The sequence below is a fragment of the Aulonocara stuartgranti genome, assembly GCF_965226115.1.
Source record: "Aulonocara stuartgranti genome assembly, chromosome: 9".
In the NCBI taxonomy this organism is placed as follows: domain Eukaryota; kingdom Metazoa; phylum Chordata; class Actinopteri; order Cichliformes; family Cichlidae; genus Aulonocara; species Aulonocara stuartgranti.
This window is the reverse complement of record NC_138960.1, coordinates 33639088-33656351: the sequence shown is the minus strand read 5'-3', so window position 1 is coordinate 33656351 and position 17264 is coordinate 33639088. Positions and strand designations below refer to the sequence as shown.

Sequence of the window (17264 nt, the reverse complement as noted above, 5' to 3'; positions counted from 1 at the left end):
AGCTCGTTGGCAAAATTGTCTCCCCAGAAACGCATTGTCTTTTGTGATTTTGTATTCTACCATTGTATCAGCAGTTCTCCCCATTCGCTAACATTTTCTTACGTTGCATTTGACCTTTCTGGATCAGTTCTGTGAAAAGTAGTGGGGATTACCACAGCAGGTTAAATAAGCATTTAAAAAGTTCTATACAAGATAAAAAATAAAATTAGTAGGAAATTTCTATTCATTTAAAGTAAAAAAAACAAAAAAAACAAAACAAAAAAAAAAAAAAAAACACAATTCTTAAAGAAACTTGGGAACCTTCTCTTTGTGGAGAAAAATAGTATAAGCACCACACAGCCACACTTACCAATATTCAACTTTAATGGTAAGCAGGACAGTGTGTGGAGGTTATACCACATTTAATTCCTCAAAGATAAAACAAATTATTTACACTTTAAAATACTTTTAAGATCAAACTCCTGTTACACTAGTCACAGGTGTAGTTTTATGTGTTCTTTCATGAAAGTTACGAGTACTTTAATGTGAGAAGCTTTCCTCACAGTGACTGCACTTTTATGGTTTCTCTCCCATGTGGATTTGTCTATGCATGTTAAGGTTACCTGCAGTGGCGAATGATGACCCACACTGGCCACAGAGGTACTTTTTAATGCCACTGTGTATAAGTTCATGTCGTCGTAATTTACTTGGAGTGGGGAAGCCTCTCCCACATTCTTTGCAGTAGTTCATTTTGTGTCCAGTGTGTCTACGTTGATGTAATTTTAAGGTCCTTTCCTGGCTGAAAGGTTTTTTACAAATGTCACAACGAAATGGTTTCCCACCACCACAACGATAGCAGTGTTCAAAACTGGATCCTTCTGGGTTGTTCTGCTTCTAAACAAAGACAAATACATTTAACATAAGTTACACGTTTAAATAAACTTTAAAATAAATTTTGTTTCTATGACGTAGAGGAACAGAAACGAGCGTTGACACCCCAGAAAGAAAAAAAATAAATAAAAATACATACCTCACAGTAACTGCACTTGTGGAGTTTCTTTCTGGTGTGGATCTGATGGTGCATTTTAAGGGACGATGAAAGTTTAAAAGTCTTCTCACACAGTTCACATTTATACGGTCTCTCCTCAGTGTGGGTAAACATGTGTTGTTGTAAGTATCTTTTTTCTGTAAACTGCTTGTCACACTGATCACAGCTGTAAACATCATGTCCCGTGTGAATGCGTTTGTGTCTATTTCTGTTCCCTAAATGGTTGAAAGTTTTCCCACAAATGTCACAGCTGTATGCCTTAATTCCAGAGTGGGTAACTCTATGCCTCCGTAAGCTACCACTTCGAGTAAAATCTTTACCACACTGATCACATCTGTATGGTTTAACTCCACTGTGGATGAACTTGTGGTTTTCCAGGCCTTCTTTCTGAGTAAAACGCTTCCCACAATGATCACAACGGTATGCTGTAATATCACTGTGAGAGATTTTATGCTTTTTTAGGGCACTTTGCTGAGTAAAGGACTTCCCACACAAGTCACATCTAAACTGTTTATATCCCCTGTGGATTAGTTGGTGTCTTTGCAATTTACCAAAGCAAGTAAAACATTTTCCACACAAGTCACAGATGAACAGAATCTCTGCAGTGTGGAAGTCTGTGTGTTTTCTTAGGGACTCCTTTCGAGTAAAAGCTCTCCCACACTCATTGCAGCTGTATTTTCTTCCCCCGTGGGGTTTGTCAGCCTCCTGAGAGGGCTGACATCTTTGCCCATTTCGATCCTGCAGTAACAGAAATACCAACAGAGGCATTGAGTTAAATACAGTCATGGAACAAACTGAACAGTCAAACTCCCTCCAGTTTTCTGTATAATTTTAAACCAGAGGCCCATTTCAACCATCTACTAGTGGTAGTACATTATATACAAATGGTCAGAAGAACCAAACAATAATTTGGTAGTATAGTCTATGGAACTATCAGATTTAAGTATTTAAATATTCTCATGTCATCGCCATTCCTAGTGCTTGTACACACAAATATTCAGTCTTGTTCTTGTCTTTGATTTGACTGCTTAGATTAGACAAATTTAGCTGAAAGCCAACAAGGATACCCAACGGATCATCACGGCCTTGCCGTTTTGGTCCATTTGATCAACCTTTGTTGTTATTTTTCATTTTATTTTCAGTTGTTACAGACTGGGCAGACATGGCTGGGGGATAGGAAAGGGAGAGGTCTATTTCTACAGGTTTTTAAATTGTATTCTAGAACACCTTAGACTGCTGACACCGTCATTACACCAGCATTTGTTTATCCCTAGAGCTACATTTAATGAGACTACTAGGCCAAACCCTAAAATAATTTCACATTATTTTGACAAGAATTTTATAAAGAATTACAATAGTAAAATGTGGAACTTTTGCAGGTTCTGGTTAGAGTGACCCTAATGCATGTAGCAGAGCAGAGCAAGTACTACTGCCACCAGCTGCACTCCAACACAGTGGCGTTCAAGTCTGCTGAACTACAGGATGAGAGACTAGGGATTACCACAACAACTACTGTATAACATTTCCAAACTGTAATACAATAATATCTAATGAAGGAAAAGTGTAAATGTAATGTGTGCTACAACAGTAATTAAAATTATATTATAGAAAGAGTAATATATACAAATAACATTACATGATGTACTATTGGGGGCTTAATATAAACCTAGCCTGTGTTTTGGTGCCCGTTAAAATGAACTTTGTGTCATCTTTTGAGCAAATTGTGACCATCATCAAGCAAACCAACCGAAGACGATGAAGGGCACAGTTTCAATAGTAGTGAAACATATTTTCCATACCTTTTCTGTTGAAGTCATCGTTTCCTCTGTGGTGGCTAAACTGAGCCTAAATGACTCAAAAATGTTGCTCTGCTGCTTCGTCAGACTCTTCTCCACTTGCTAACCAGCAGGGACACAAACAGATCTGGTGGCGTTTCAGTATCGAGGCATGTAAAAAATAAAAATACGAAAATATTTCAAACACATGCTTATTCTACAGAACAGACTTTAGACCCACCTACTATCCAATCACAGGTCTCAGTGATCTTCTACAGATTTTGACCATCATCAGAGAATTTATTGGTCTGTAGGCAGTGTTTCATGCTTATTTGCCCCCAAACTTGAACATAAATTGCTTTGAGCCAGTTAGTGACAGTATGCCAGTGTAACCCAGTAACGGGTGAACCACTCTTATGACACAGAAAACTTGGGTTTTTTAAAAACCTAACAACAATAAAAATCTTGCCTTTTAGTGCAGACTTCTGGAGAAGGCATGTATTCCTGTTGGATGCTGCGTTTTTAAGGACCAGTCATGATGATGACCACATGCTTCGCCATAACAGAGTGAACTCTCTGTAACTAAGACCCAAATAGATTCTGGCACATTCAGAAGTTCTTACATTGTCAGGGCTCAGCAAGGCATAAGTCAAAGCACAGGACTCACAGGGATACAGAATAAACACAAACTAACCTTTATTTGGGTTATCCACTCAAGTCCACAATGCAAGGAAAACGAAGAGCAACAGAATCTCAGGAAGCATAAACTAACATGTTAACTAAAAAGATATGAGACAGGGCTACAAATACTCTCTCACACACTCAGGGCTAATTGGGAACTGGACACAGCTGAACATAATTAAGGAAAATGACAGACAGAACTTTGAATCCTGACTCAAGTAAGGCTTGAGGTAGTCCTAGTGCCTGGACTAAAGAATAAACCTAAAAACTTCTTATGATGAGTTCACATTAATCCTACTCAATTAGACCAAAATTATTTAACCCTGTGATGGACTCGGGGTGGGCAGATACCGTGTAGGTGACCCTGAACTGGAACTGAACTGAAAGTTAAAACTGAGATATACAATGATTATTGTCAAAAGAGGCACATTTGTGGAATTTCTGAGTAAATAAATCACATACAAGAACATCACACATGACATTAAAAATCTAAACTTTCCACTCGACACAATTTAAGATTAAAAAAAAAGTGATTTAGCTACTGGGAAAAAGGATGCTTTCATGGGTTTAAAAATAAAAATATATATGTTAAAAGATTATTTTGTGACCCAGAAAGATTAATAAGAGTAATATTAAAACTTAGTAGTGGCCGCCGTTGTTGGAAACTGGAATTGGCTGGGCCGTGCTATGAATTCTGGAATATGGTGGACCACAAAGGACACAACGACCCATCCTTCAAATCTGGGGAAAAAAACAGGACACATTTGTCGGGCGGATTCGTAGGCTGGACACAGCTTATGTACCTTGATAGTTATGTATCAAATGTTTAAAAATGTTTGTTTGCATGTTCCTATGTACAGGCCCTGGAACAGCACCTTCTTAATGCTACAGCGCTACCTGATGAGAGGCAGACAGCTCAAGGACTTCGGGCATTCAATTCAATTCAATTTTATTTATATAGCGCCAAATCACAACAAAAGTCGCCTCAAGGCGCTACATAGGTACAGAGAAAAACCCAACAATCATATGACCCCCTATGAGCAAGCACTTTGGTGACAGTGGGAAGAAAAAACTCCCTTTTAACAGGAAGAAACTTCCAGCAGAACCAGGCTCAGGGAGGGGCGGGGCCATCTGCTGCGACCGGTTGGGGTGAGAGAAGGAAAACAGGATGAAAGACATGCTGTGGAAGAGAGACAGAGGTTAATAACAGATATGATTCAATGCAGAGAGGTCTGTTAACACATACGGCATCACTCAGAACAGAAGTTAATCTTCTCTCTTCCAAGGACCATGAAAAATAGCATCTTATTTAGCATTGCTCAACCCATTTTACATGGTAACAGTGGAAATGTTCCAGCAGAAGAGAGTCACGGAGACATAGATAGACAGATAGATCTTTATTAAGATGGCCATAATGGGCAATACCACCAACATGACAGCAGAACTGATGGGAGAGAACATGTCCAAGCAATTCCTTACATTTGTTTGTGGTAGCAAAGCAACACCAAGCCTCATCAGTGCCATGAAGAAACTGTCAGCAAAAAATTAAGCAATTCTAAAAAGAGGAAAAAATATTATTTTTTAATAAAAACTAAATGTTCGGCACCTCATCCCTTCTCACACCCTGCCCTAGTTACATGAGCACACCATACCATCCCAGCACATCCTTCCTTCAGCTACAGTACGTACATTTACAGAATCAACTGACCAGTAAATCCATCTTTACACAAGTATATTTGTATCTTTTGCACAACCCCCAGTTATGCTTAGTACATGATTATTTAGACTTTTTTTTCCCACTGTTTCCCATTTCGCCACTAGATGCGCTGAAACAAAGCATTGAATTAATGAACCCATTTTCAGTTCAGTTGATGAAATGGTTCTTTGCTTCATTTGCACATCACTATCCTATACCACTGTGTTGCCTAGATTGGTGGCACTGGGAATTCAACAGACAGTAAAAGAAAAAGACACAATAGAGTTAGTAACACAATCATCTTTATCACCTCTTTGCTAGACCGAAGTCTAACTGCGGTATAGATCATCTTATGAAATCCTTCTGAAGCTTCGTGTTTAAATGAATGTCAAAGAGCCTAGTCACATTCAGCTTCTTAAAAATTGCTATTAATGCCTTGTTCCTTTCTTGAACATAGACCTGACATTCTAATAGTACATGCTGAACAGGTTCCAGTTCACTGCAGGGCAAATAATAGTGCCGAAGGATTTTGATCTCCATTGCCGTTTACCTTATACACCTCAGATTTCTAGTAGAAAGCAGAAACATGCCACCTGTAAATGTTTATCTAATGACACTGCAGTGATTGGGTGTATTAAGAGTGGGAATATATCTATTTGTCTATTTATCAAGCCATGATGGTTACTGGTTATTAAACACCAAAAGCATCCATGGAAGTACTGAGACTAAACACTACTTTTTGTAGGGGGATAAGTGTTAAAATTCCTTTTAAAACACACACGCACACACACAAACTAATGTAAATATTTATACTTGTGCCTTCCTAGTTATAACATTCAGGTTTATTCACTGCAGGTCCAGATATCAGAGCTACCGCATCAGATCCAAGTGTGTCATCAGCTGACACTTTTTACAGCAGATTCCAGCTGAACTCTGTGGAGCCTGATCTCAAGGTTTTGAAGTCTGACCCTGAAACCAGAAGAGGATCTTCAGATTGATTGTGATACAGTGATTTCAGTCCTGCGTGATCACGCTGATGTTTGCACAGAGCAGAAAATGAAGTGAATGTTTTTGCACATTGGTAACAGTGAAACAGTTTATTTACAGCGTGGGATTGTTTATGTTCGGAGTATGAACCGAGATTCCTGAAGCTCTTGTCACAGCTGAAGTTCTCTTCCGTGTGTACCTTCATGAAGGTTACGACTACTTGATTGTGTGAAACATTTCTCACAATGTCTGCACTTGTATGGTTTCTCTCCTGTGTGGACTCGTTTATGTCTTTTAAGATCATCTGCAGTGAAAAATGATGACCCACACTGGTCACAGATGTTCTTTTTGACCCCACTGTGAATGAATTCATGGCGCTTTAATTCACTTGGAGTGGGGAAGCCTCTCCCACATTCTTTGCAGAAGCTCATTTTGTCTCCAGTGTGTCTACGTTGATGTATTGTAAGGTTCCACTGATGACTGAAAGTTTTTCCACAAAGGTCACAACAAAAGTCTTTCCCACCACCACAGTGACGACAGGGTCGAGAACTGGATCCATCTGTGTTGCTCTGCTTCTAAACAAAGATACAAAGAGTGTAAGTCAGGGAATTCCTTCAACATTTTTATCCTGAACGTCGCCTCAGATAAAGAGCATTTCTGCCAATATCCAATTACATTTTACTGTTTACATTATAACACTCAGCTCACTGGGCTACAATAAATGTCTTTGATGTAGAGGAACAGCAACAAGCACTGGTACCCTGTCTGCAGACATCCTTTCACCATACTATGAGGACATGTAAATAAAACTTACAGACCATTAAAAAGAATTTGATTTTGAGGGGGTCAGGTGGGATGCACTGATTGGTTTTAGTTAGATGACCCTCCTGTTGTTCAGTCAGTGAATACAAGTAAAATGGACTGGTTCTTACAGAGCACTTTTCTACTCTGTCTGAGCACTCAAAGTGCTTTATGCAACATACCTCATTCACACTGTTAGATCCCAGTTACCCCTGTACAGGTGGTCTGGACAGCTCTCCATCCTTTGGATCAGAGTCGCTTACTCCCTACGGGTATTATCCTGATAGGTGAAGTTGAGACTAGTTTAAGCCGGCGGCGAGGAGATTCGCTCAGCCTCTAACTGCCTTCATCTAAGTGCCCGCCCTGCACTTCCTTTGACTCTATGCTCTCATTTGCAACCTTAATGAAACATATTTGTAAGCCACAGTTATTAACGGCAGCTCTCCTCTAATGATCTATAGCACTTGTTATTGTGCTGAGTAAAATTTTGTGACCTGGACAGTACATCCCAAGGACGTATTATAATGAAGTACTAGAATAACCTATAAGAACCTAAATCTGATGTTATGGGTTAACACACAAAGTCTTACCATTTACTGTTTTAAGAAGGTAATAGAATCAATGTCCACAATTCTGACTTTGAATTAAGATAAATAATTTTTATTAAAGCAAGATTTCAGCAGGCGTTAGCAAACAGCTTAATTGCAATTTAATCAATCAAATCCAAATAATCAATTTATCACACTATAAACTAACTATTTTGTTGCTGAGTGACTACAACCGTTGTTGAGGTGTGTCTTCTTTTAGGAGGGAAGGAGGATCATCGTGCGCACTGATAGAATCCGGTTTCCAGTACAAGGCTCCCCGACTTCACCTTCTTGACTCTGATCCTAACTCAGCATACGATGAGTACGCAGTTTAAAATTCATAATCCAATCAATCGATCCACAGTGAAGGGCTATGACTTCTCCTCTGTTGTCCCTCTCTAAGTCTTTTCAGCGCAGATCTTCAGTCTTCTCGTATCCTACTTACCGGCTCGGGACTAGAAGAAAAAGCCCCTCTCTGCTTTTGCCTCCCATCTTTAACACCTCTACGGACACCATATAATACAGATAGTTTTTCTATACTTGAGGAATTTCTAGGGCAGTGGTTCTTAACCTGGGTTTGATCGAACCCTACGGGTTCGGTGAGTCTGTTTCAGGGTTTCGGTAAAGCCTCCGCCGTGACATGCACGGCTCATCTGTGTCTTGAATTTGAAAAAAAAAATTGTATTTTATTTTTCGCTAAAGAGGTGCATATGGAACTGGTAGCGTTCGGTACCTCCAACAAGGTTAAGAACCACTGTTCAAGGGTGACTGTAGCTCAGAAGGTAGAGCAGGTCATCTACTTCAGCGGTTCCCAGCCTTTTTTGTGCCACGGACTGTTTTATGTCTGTGTATATTTTCACGAATCGGCCTTCAAGGAGGGGAGGATAAATGCAACAAAATAAAACCAGTACCCAAAAAAAAAAAAAAAACGGGAAAAGACCCAGGGAAACCCAGTTAACGATAAAAATGATTAGTGGCGACTGCTGATCTACATAATCCACTCTGCATGTCACAAGATACTAACCCCAAGCTGTTCTCCGATGGATCCAATGGAGTGTGAATGTTAGATAGAAGAGGGAGAAATTTTCACTTTGTATTATATTAGGAATGTTTTAAGAGATTTGTGAGAGAGTTGACTGAATATTCTGTAAATGAAGTATTTTTATATCCCATTGAGATTTTAATTTAAGGTTAATTAACATAACGCTTCAAAAGAATTGCAACTGTAAATCCTCAAATATGGCTACAAGGTAACAGTAACCGTTGTTTTTAATTAGATGACTTATTATGTTCTTTACTGACACTGTCAAAATTCCAGCAGCCATGGCAAATGTAATGTGGGCCTAAATATGGTACAACGTGGATATTGTGAATACAGAAAAGTAATAATGAACTTTTTTCATGATCATGGATGAAAAGAAATAATGATTGAAATCTGATCATCAGCCAGCACTGCTGTTATAGCTAGCAGAATTACTAACTTGCTAACAAGTTACTTACTTACTGAGCAGAGTTGATCCAAACAGTGACACTGAAATTAGAAGATAAAAATATAAATACATACCTCACAATTACTGCACTTGTAGAGTTTCTTTCTGGAGTGCATTTGGTGGTGTTTTCTCAGGTAACGTGGAGATTTAAAAGCCTTATCACACAGGTCACATTTATAAAGTCTCTCATCAGCGTGGGTAAACATGTGGAATTGTAAGTGTGCATCTGTTGTAAACAGTTTCCCACACTGATCACAGAAGTAAACACCATTTGCAGTGTGAATGCGTTGGTGTCTATTTCTGTTCCCTAAAAGGCTAAAAGTTTTCCCACAAATGTCACAGCTGTACGCCTTAATTCCAGAGTGGGTAACTTCATGCTTTAGTAAGTTGCCACTGCAATTAAAAGTTTTACCACACTGATCACAGGTGTACGGTTTGACTCCACTGTGGACAAGCTGGTGTCTTTTTAAGTTTCCAGGTTGGGTAAAAGATTTTCCACACAAGTCACAGCTGTGCGGTTTATCTCCACTATGGATGAGTTGGTGTCTTTTTAAGTTTACTGTCTTGGTAAAAGACGTTCCACACAAGTCACACCTGAATGGTCTCATCCCAGTGTGGATGAGTTGTTGAATTTTCAGGTTAGACTTTCCAGTAAAATCTTCTCCACAATCATCACAGCTGTATGTTTTCTCTCCCTTTCTTCTGTGAGGTTTGTCGGCCTCCTGAGAGCGCTGACTTCTCGCTCCATGTTGGTCCTGCAGTGACAGAGATACAAACAGAGGCAGTGAGTGAAATGCAGTCCTGGAACAAACTGAACCTGCCTCCATTTTGGAATCAAAGATGTCAACAAACACATTGTAGGTGTGTTACCACCACCTTCTGGTGATAGTTTCACATTACAATTATGAGCTACAATGAGAGTTGGACTGAAAATGACATTATTAAAAAAATATTGATTACTTGAGAAAATCTTGTACTTCATAACAAATTCTGAGTCCAACTGATGACATTGTTGTTTCAATGTGTGCTGATAAAATGTGATCTTTGTATTTTCTTGTAACTTCTGTGGTTTTTGTTTGTGAATGTAGCTTCTCTATTTATGGAGGAGCCCAGGATGGAAAAGATAAAGCTGCTGTTAACAACCAGCTGTGCACACAGTTTCAATAACAGCGTAACTGAGATATTTTTCTCACCTCCTGTGTTGAAGTCATTGTTTCCTCTGTAGTGGCTGAGCTGAATCCAAATGGCTGAAACTGTTCCTCTGCTCCTCCACCAGACTCTTCTCCTCCTGTTACTCAGCTGGGACACAAAAGTATAGATATGCATTTTATCCCTTATGTGATAAGGCATGTGATCAAAAGTGGGTCAATTACACTTCTTTAGGGAGAACCCCTACCAGGGTTTAAAAAGCTGGTACTCTCCACCATCCACAACTGGACAATAAAGTTTATTGTGACCCTGATACTGCAGCAGATTGCTCTGATTGCCCATGTATGTCAATAAACAAACATTATGCTTGTAAATAATTAAATGTGCTACTACTGCCTCTACTTCCGCACACTTGGGATTTTTTTTTTCATTCTAATGTGAAGTGTTTGTTGTGTACTAAGAAATGATGGCATAACATCACCTGATTTATGGGTATCATCTAGGCAGAGTGGAATTAAGAATTACACCTACAGGCCACACTGACCTGTGGATGTGAACATAGGTAGCTCTTCTGTGTTGTGCCATCTGCATTGCCAGAGGTTGTTTGGTTTCCTCAATGTATAAATCACGGCATTCCTCCTGACACTTAGACTACATTTAGAAAAAAACATGTCTGAACTGTTTCAATACTGCTGACATGAGGGATCACTAAGAGTTTTCGTTTAACCAGCAGCTGTCCTTCTCTACCGCCTGGGGCTTACTTTAGGTGCCTTCTCAGCTTAGGCTTTCCTCAACACTGTGAATGGGTTGGATAATGGCAGGTATTATGTATCCTGAAACAAGATAACATTCTTTAGTAGGGCCAGGACTCTCCAGTCAATTTACACCTACAGGCCAGTGGGAACTCTTTCAATGATGAGACATCCTGGACCGGGAGGAACGCTAGTTTGAGCAGAGTCAAGGAGGCCATTTACGCGAAAATGGAAAGACCATCTCTGAATCGAGGAGGGGGCCTAAAGGCACATCTTTCATGATCACTAAATTTCCCCTTGTGGGACAATTAAAGGTTTATTCTATTCTATCTTACAATGTTGTGATTCCAGCCATTCCCCAACTCTCTGTGAATGGTACTCATGGCCATTGATCAGTGGTTTTTGGTCAGTGGTCATGAGAATTTGCATATTAATGATCAAGGAACTGACCTCCCAGCCCATTGTTTATTCAGTGGGTGAATTTCAGTCATTGTGCAAAAGTATTGTTTATGCAGTCAGCTGAGACTGAAGAAGTCACTTGGAATTAGTGATGAAACGTTTCTCCCGGTATGCAAAGGTTTTGGCACCCCTGATAATATTCAGGATTGTTCTTCATAATTCATTGTTTTTTTGGATCAGTAATTTCATTTAAATATATCATATAGCAGACAAACAGTAATATTGAGAAGTGGAATGAAGTTTATAGGATTTACAGAAAGTGTGCAATAGTTACTGAATTAGGCAGGTTCATAAATTTAGTCACCTCAACAGAAAAATGACATCAATATTTAGTAGATCCTCCTTTTGCAGAAATAACAGCCTCTAAATGCTTCCCATAGCTTCCAATGAGAGTCTGGATTCTGGTTGAAGGACCATTTGTCTATACAAAACATCTACATTTCAGTTGGACAACTCATAAAACTATGAAGTCATATACAGTGGGATGCAAAAGTTTGGGCAACTTGTTAATAGTCATTATTTTCCTGTATAAATCGTTGGTTGCTACAATTAAAAATGTCAGTTAAATATATCATATAGGAGACACACAGTGATATTTGAGAAGTGAAATTAAGTTTACTGGATTTCCAGAAAGTGTGCAGTAATTGTTTAAACAAAATCCGGCAGGTGCATAAATTTGGGCACTGCAAAAAAGGAAATAAAATCAATATTTAGAAGATCCGCCTTTTGCAGAAATTACAGCCTCTAAACGCTTTCTGTAGGTTCCAATGAGAGTCTGGATTGTGGTTGAAGGTATTTTGGACGATTCCTCTTTACAAAACATCTCTAGTTCATTCAGGTTTGATGGCTTCAGAGCATGGACAGCACTCTTTAACTCACACCACAGATTTTCAATAATATTCAGGTCTGGACTGAGATGGCCGTTCCTGAACGTTGTACTTGTTCCTCTGCATGAAAGCCTTAGTGGATTTTGAGCAGTGTTTCGGGTCGTTGTCTTGTTGAAAGATCCAGCCCCGGCACAGCTTCAGCTTTGTCACTGATTCCTGGACATTGGTCTCCAGAATCTGCTGATACTGAGTGGACTCCATGTGTCCCTCAACTTTGACAAGATTCCCAGTTTCTGCACTGGCCACACAGCCCCACAGCATGATGGAACCACCATATGTTACTGTAGGTAGCAGGTGTTTTTCTTTTTCCTCCATGCATAACACCCCTTGTTATGCCCAAATAACTTTTCGTTTCATCAGTCCACAGCACCTTATTCCAGAATGAAGCTGGTTTGTCCAAATGTGCTTTAGCAAACCTCAAGCGGCTCTGTTTGTGCTGTGGGCGGAGAAAAGGCTTCGTCTGCATCACTCTCACATACAGCATCTCCTTGTGTAAAGTGCGGCGAATGGTTGAACGATGCACAGTGACTCCATCTGCTGCAAGATGATGTTGTAGGTCTTTGGTGCTGGTCTGTGGGTCGACTCTGACTCTTCTCACCATTCGTCGCTTCTGTCTATCCAAGATTTTTCTTGGTCTGCCACTTCGAGCCTTAACTTGAACTGAGCCTGTGGTCTTCCATTTTCTCCATATGTTCCTAACTGTGAAACAGACAGCTTAAATCTCTGAGACCGCTTTCTGCATCCTTTCCCTAAACCATGATGGTGAACAATCTTTGTCTTCAGGTCATTTGAGAGTTGTTTTGAGACCCTCATGTTGTTACTCTTCAGAGCAAACTAAAAGAGGGAAACTTACAATTGACCCCCTTAAATACTCTTTCTCATTATTGGATTCACCTGTGTATGTAGGTCAGGGGTCACTGAGCTTACCAAGCCAATTTGAGTTACAATAATTAGTTCTAAAGGTATTTTTAGTATGTTATTTGCAATTGTGTTTGTTCTGGGAAAGATATTGCAGACTGAGCAATAATGCATTTCGTGCATTTCTAATGGGTCTTAATGGGGGCCTTTCTTAAAATTATTGGTCCCAGTAACAAAGGCACTTGACTCAGAAATTGAGGGAAAACCAACAACACACCCGGCAGAACATTATGTTATTTACACGGGTGCACATAAGTGGTGCGCATTCGCTGTCAAAATAAAAGACGCACCAGATAAGAAGTTGCAGCGCGCGTTTGCGTACATATAAAAAGCACTGTTTTTGTCCACTAGAGTGGGATTTTCACGGCACATTCTGCACCACATCTCTGTGCGTTCATCATTTGTTTGAAGCCAGCTCACCTCCTGCAAATACTTTTCCGAGAATACGCGCTTCTTTTGTGGTTTGTACTCCTGACATTTCTTTGGAGGTGGAGGAAAACCAAAGTAATTGCTTAAAGGAGCTTCTTCGACATCTTTAAGAGTTCTAAACAAATGTCTGTCCTCCTCCAGAAAATCTTATGTATGCAAACAGGCGTTGCAACTTCTTATCTTGTGCACGTTTTTTATTTTGACAGCGAATGCGCACCTGCGGACCACTTATGTGCAGCCCTGGTTATTTAGCTCGTCATATTGCAGCCACAGAAATTATTTTGTCCATGAAACCATAAAGCTGCACTTTCTTTTTGCCTTATAGTCTGATTTGTCATAACTTTTCTGTTTTGTGGTAAGCTTTTCTTTGGCTGTCACTTCTTCACCCTGACCTGTCTTATTTGGCTCAGCAGAACTGAAATGCTTTTACACACTCACTCACATACAGGGAGTGCAGAATTATTAGGCAAATTGTATTTTTGAGGAATAATTTTATTATTGAACAACAACCATGTTCTCAATGAACCCAAAAAACTCATTAATATCAAAGCTGAATGTTTTTGGAAGTAGTTTTTAGTTTTAGCTATTTTAGGGGGATATCTGTGTGTGCAGGTGACTATTACTGTGCATAATTATTAGGCAACTTAACAAAAAACAAATATATACCCATTTCAATTATTTATTTTTACCAGTGAAACCAATATAACATCTCCACATTCACAAATATACATTTCTGACATTCAAAAACAAAACAAAAACAAATCAGCGACCAATATAGCCACCTTTCTTTGCAAGGACACTCAAAAGCCTGCCATCCATGGATTCTGTCAGTGTTTTGATCTGTTCACCATTGACTCCATCCTCAACCCGAAAAGGCCCCACAAGCTCATCTTTGATGATACCAGCCCAAACCAGTACTCCACCTCCACCTTGCTGGCGTCTGAGTCGGACTGGAGCTCTCTGCCCTTTACCAATCCAGCCACGGGCCCATCCATCTGGCCCATCAAGACTCACTCTCATTTCATCAGTCCATAAAACCTTAGAAAAACCAGTCTTGAGATATTTCTTGGCCCAGTCTTGACGTTTCAGCTTGTGTGTCTTGTTCAGTGGTGGTCGTCTTTCAGCCTTTCTTACCTTGGCCATGTCTCTGAGTATTGCACACCTTGTGCTTTTGGGCACTCCAGTGATGTTGCAGCTCTGAAATATGGCCAAACTGGTGGCAAGTGGCATCTTGGCAGCTGCACGCTTGACTTTTCTCAGTTCATGGGCAGTTATTTTACGCCTTGGTTTTTCCACACGCTTCTTGCGACCCTGTTGACTATTTTGAATGAAACGCTTGATTGTTCGATGATCACGCTTCAGAAGCTTTGCAATTTTGAGACTGCTGCATCCCTCTGCAAGATATCTCACTATTTTTGACTTTTCTGAGCCTGTCAAGTCCTTCTTTTGACCCATTTTGCCAAAGGAAAGGATGTTGCCTAATAATTATGCACACCTGATATAGGGTGTTGATGTCATTAGACCACACCCCTTCTCATTACAGAGATGCACATCACCTAATATGCTTAATTGGTAGTAGGCTTTCGAGCCTATACAGCTTGGAGTAAGACAACATGCATGAAGAGGATGATGTGGACAAAATACTCATTTGCCTGATAATTCTGCACTCCCTGTAAAGCTCAGCGATTCTCTGCGCGATCAACCTCTCACATGTTTAAGCTGCGGGAGATTTCACTTGTCATGTTTGCATAGTAAGCTAACGATTGATAAGACGACGTCAGAGGAATTGGTGCACAAATAATCGTCACTCACCAATCAGTGCTGTCGCTCTCTATACACAGTTCGCGCGATTGCAACGTGAAAGCAAAAAAACAAGCGCAAATTCAAACGTGATTTCAATATGTCACATATTGGCAGTGGCTCACCGATGCCAAAGACATAATTACCCAGCTACATTTCCGAAAGAATGCAAAAGCATTGACATATATTTTTCCTTCCTATGACAGCCCGACGGGCAGAGATAGATTTTGTTAGCCCGACTGGAAAAATCGCTAGCCCTGCTTCCGTGCTTACCTTTAGATGAGCCCACAAACCGAGAGAAACTCCGCGATGAAGCTGCAACTCTTTCCAAACACAGGAAACAGATCAGGGAGCAGAGACCCACGTGGTTCACGCTGATCGCAGCTACGATCCAGGAGACAAGGGTGGGCAGATCGATGCAGATATCGATCAGGACGTTGGTAGTGGTTTATGATCGATGCTTTAGTTTCTCTTCTCTAAGTTCAGTCCTTTACGTCCGTTTCATGACAAAGCAGCGCTCTCTGCTCGACTCCTCTCCTGCTCACACACTTTGCTCCGCCCTCTTCTTCCTGCTCTGCCGTGGTTTGTTGGTGTCCGGTCACGTGAATCAGCTGCACAGCGCAACATCGTGGGGTGTGTTCCAAAGCGACCCCCTTTCTTCTTTTCCTTGTGTTCTATGAGAAAGTTATCGTTGGAAGTAGAATTGTTAAGGATTAAGGAAAAGAGAAGAGCGGGCTGAGAATTTGAACAGCCTTACTCTCATCTCTCTTTAACAATGTGACACCGGCTGTCCGCCCTGTTGAAACTACAATGTGCTGAAGATTACAAAACAAACATCTTATTTCGCCACTGCAAATTGCACAAAATCCAACATTGAAAAAAAAAACGTATCCTGTCTTATGCCTGTAGGTGTTAGGACAGTTTAACTTTATGATGGGAAATGTTTGTGGAACAACTGTGTAATTTGGCTTAAGTTTTTATTTCAGTTCCAAAACTTTGGCTCTGTCCTGAAATTCTCCAGTCAGTCCCAACGCTGAGTGTTTTGAGGCTAGCCCCATTTATTATTTCTTAATAACACAGTTTTTAATGAAATCAAGCAGAAATGAGTTACACTTCTTTTGTTTTTGCAGTGCACACAGCTAACTCTCTCTGCTGAATATGTAAAAAATAAAAGTTTTACTGTGTTACATGCCTGAATGTTGCTCATGGTATGATGGGAAATAATGTTTTCCATTCTTTAGCACATTGAACAGTCAGTTTTCATAGAGTTCAGGTTTATAGGATGAAACAGTTTGTACTGATGCATCTGTCCTCTGGATAAATCTGTACCTGGGTCCTAATCCTCAGAACACTTTGCACAGTGCTCAGGGATTTCTATCAGAACAGTTGTCTCTTATATCAAAAGCATTTTGGTTCTCCTTCAGCCTCCTCGTATTTATCTCAATTTCCTCGCTGTTGTCGGGGAGAGACTCATATATGAATCATGAGCTTATTCTGTATTGTTGAACCACTAAATTGTGCTGCTCTTTGCACACTTAGAGGTGAAGGGACCAGAGGCAGCAGCAGCAAAAACATCAGACAGCAACAGCAGCCCAAGCCTCATAGTACAGGAATATGAGGTGAGGCGCACACTGAGGGCTGTGAACCCCAGGAAGGCCGCCGAACCAGATGGGGTAACCGCAAGGGTCCTAAAAGAGTGTGCAGACCAGCTGGCTGGGGTCTTCACTAAGATCTTCAACACTTCACTGTCCCAGTCCTGCGTCCCGCCGTGCCTAAAGTCAGCCACAATTGTCCCACTGCCAAAGCGTACTAACATTAGCAGCCTC

General features: G+C 40.3%; 1 protein-coding gene and 1 long non-coding RNA gene across 5 annotated transcripts; both read right to left on the bottom strand.

Moving 5' to 3' along the window:
• Positions 1-236: 236 nt before the first annotated feature.
• Positions 237-3647, bottom strand: LOC309714805. Of its 3 annotated transcripts, XR_014279034.1 has the most exons (5): positions 3497-3647; positions 3272-3384; positions 2827-2950; positions 1010-1765; positions 237-873 (listed from the first exon to the last, which is right to left on the bottom strand). It is a non-coding gene; the product is annotated as an uncharacterized lncRNA (long non-coding RNA). The 3 variants fall into 3 exon arrangements; XR_014279035.1 differs by lacking the exon at positions 3272-3384 and having other exon boundaries at positions 237-870; positions 3497-3646; XR_014279036.1 differs by lacking the exon at positions 3272-3384 and having other exon boundaries at positions 3497-3645.
• Positions 3648-4865: 1218 nt separating this feature from the next.
• Positions 4866-16029, bottom strand: LOC309714160 (uncharacterized protein). Of its 2 annotated transcripts, none has more exons than XM_082546397.1 (4): positions 15712-16029; positions 10238-10343; positions 9119-9799; positions 4866-6741 (listed from the first exon to the last, which is right to left on the bottom strand). In XM_082546397.1, exons 2-4 carry the CDS (start codon positions 10253-10255, stop codon positions 6337-6339), a joined length of 1104 nt encoding a protein of 367 aa, XP_082402523.1. In that variant the 5' UTR covers positions 10256-10343; positions 15712-16029; the 3' UTR covers positions 4866-6336. The 2 variants fall into 2 exon arrangements, with proteins under 2 accessions (XP_082402523.1, XP_082402524.1); XM_082546398.1 differs by having other exon boundaries at positions 4866-6738.
• Positions 16030-17264: the final 1235 nt, after the last annotated feature.

What these genes read in the sequence shown, in the direction of transcription:
- LOC309714160 (XM_082546397.1), bottom strand. An exon ending in ACAAGTGCAGTAATTGTGAG is followed by an intron (nt 6,742 to 9,118) that starts GTATGTATTTAT and finishes ATCTTTGTTTAG; the next exon opens with AAGCAGAGCAACACAGATGG.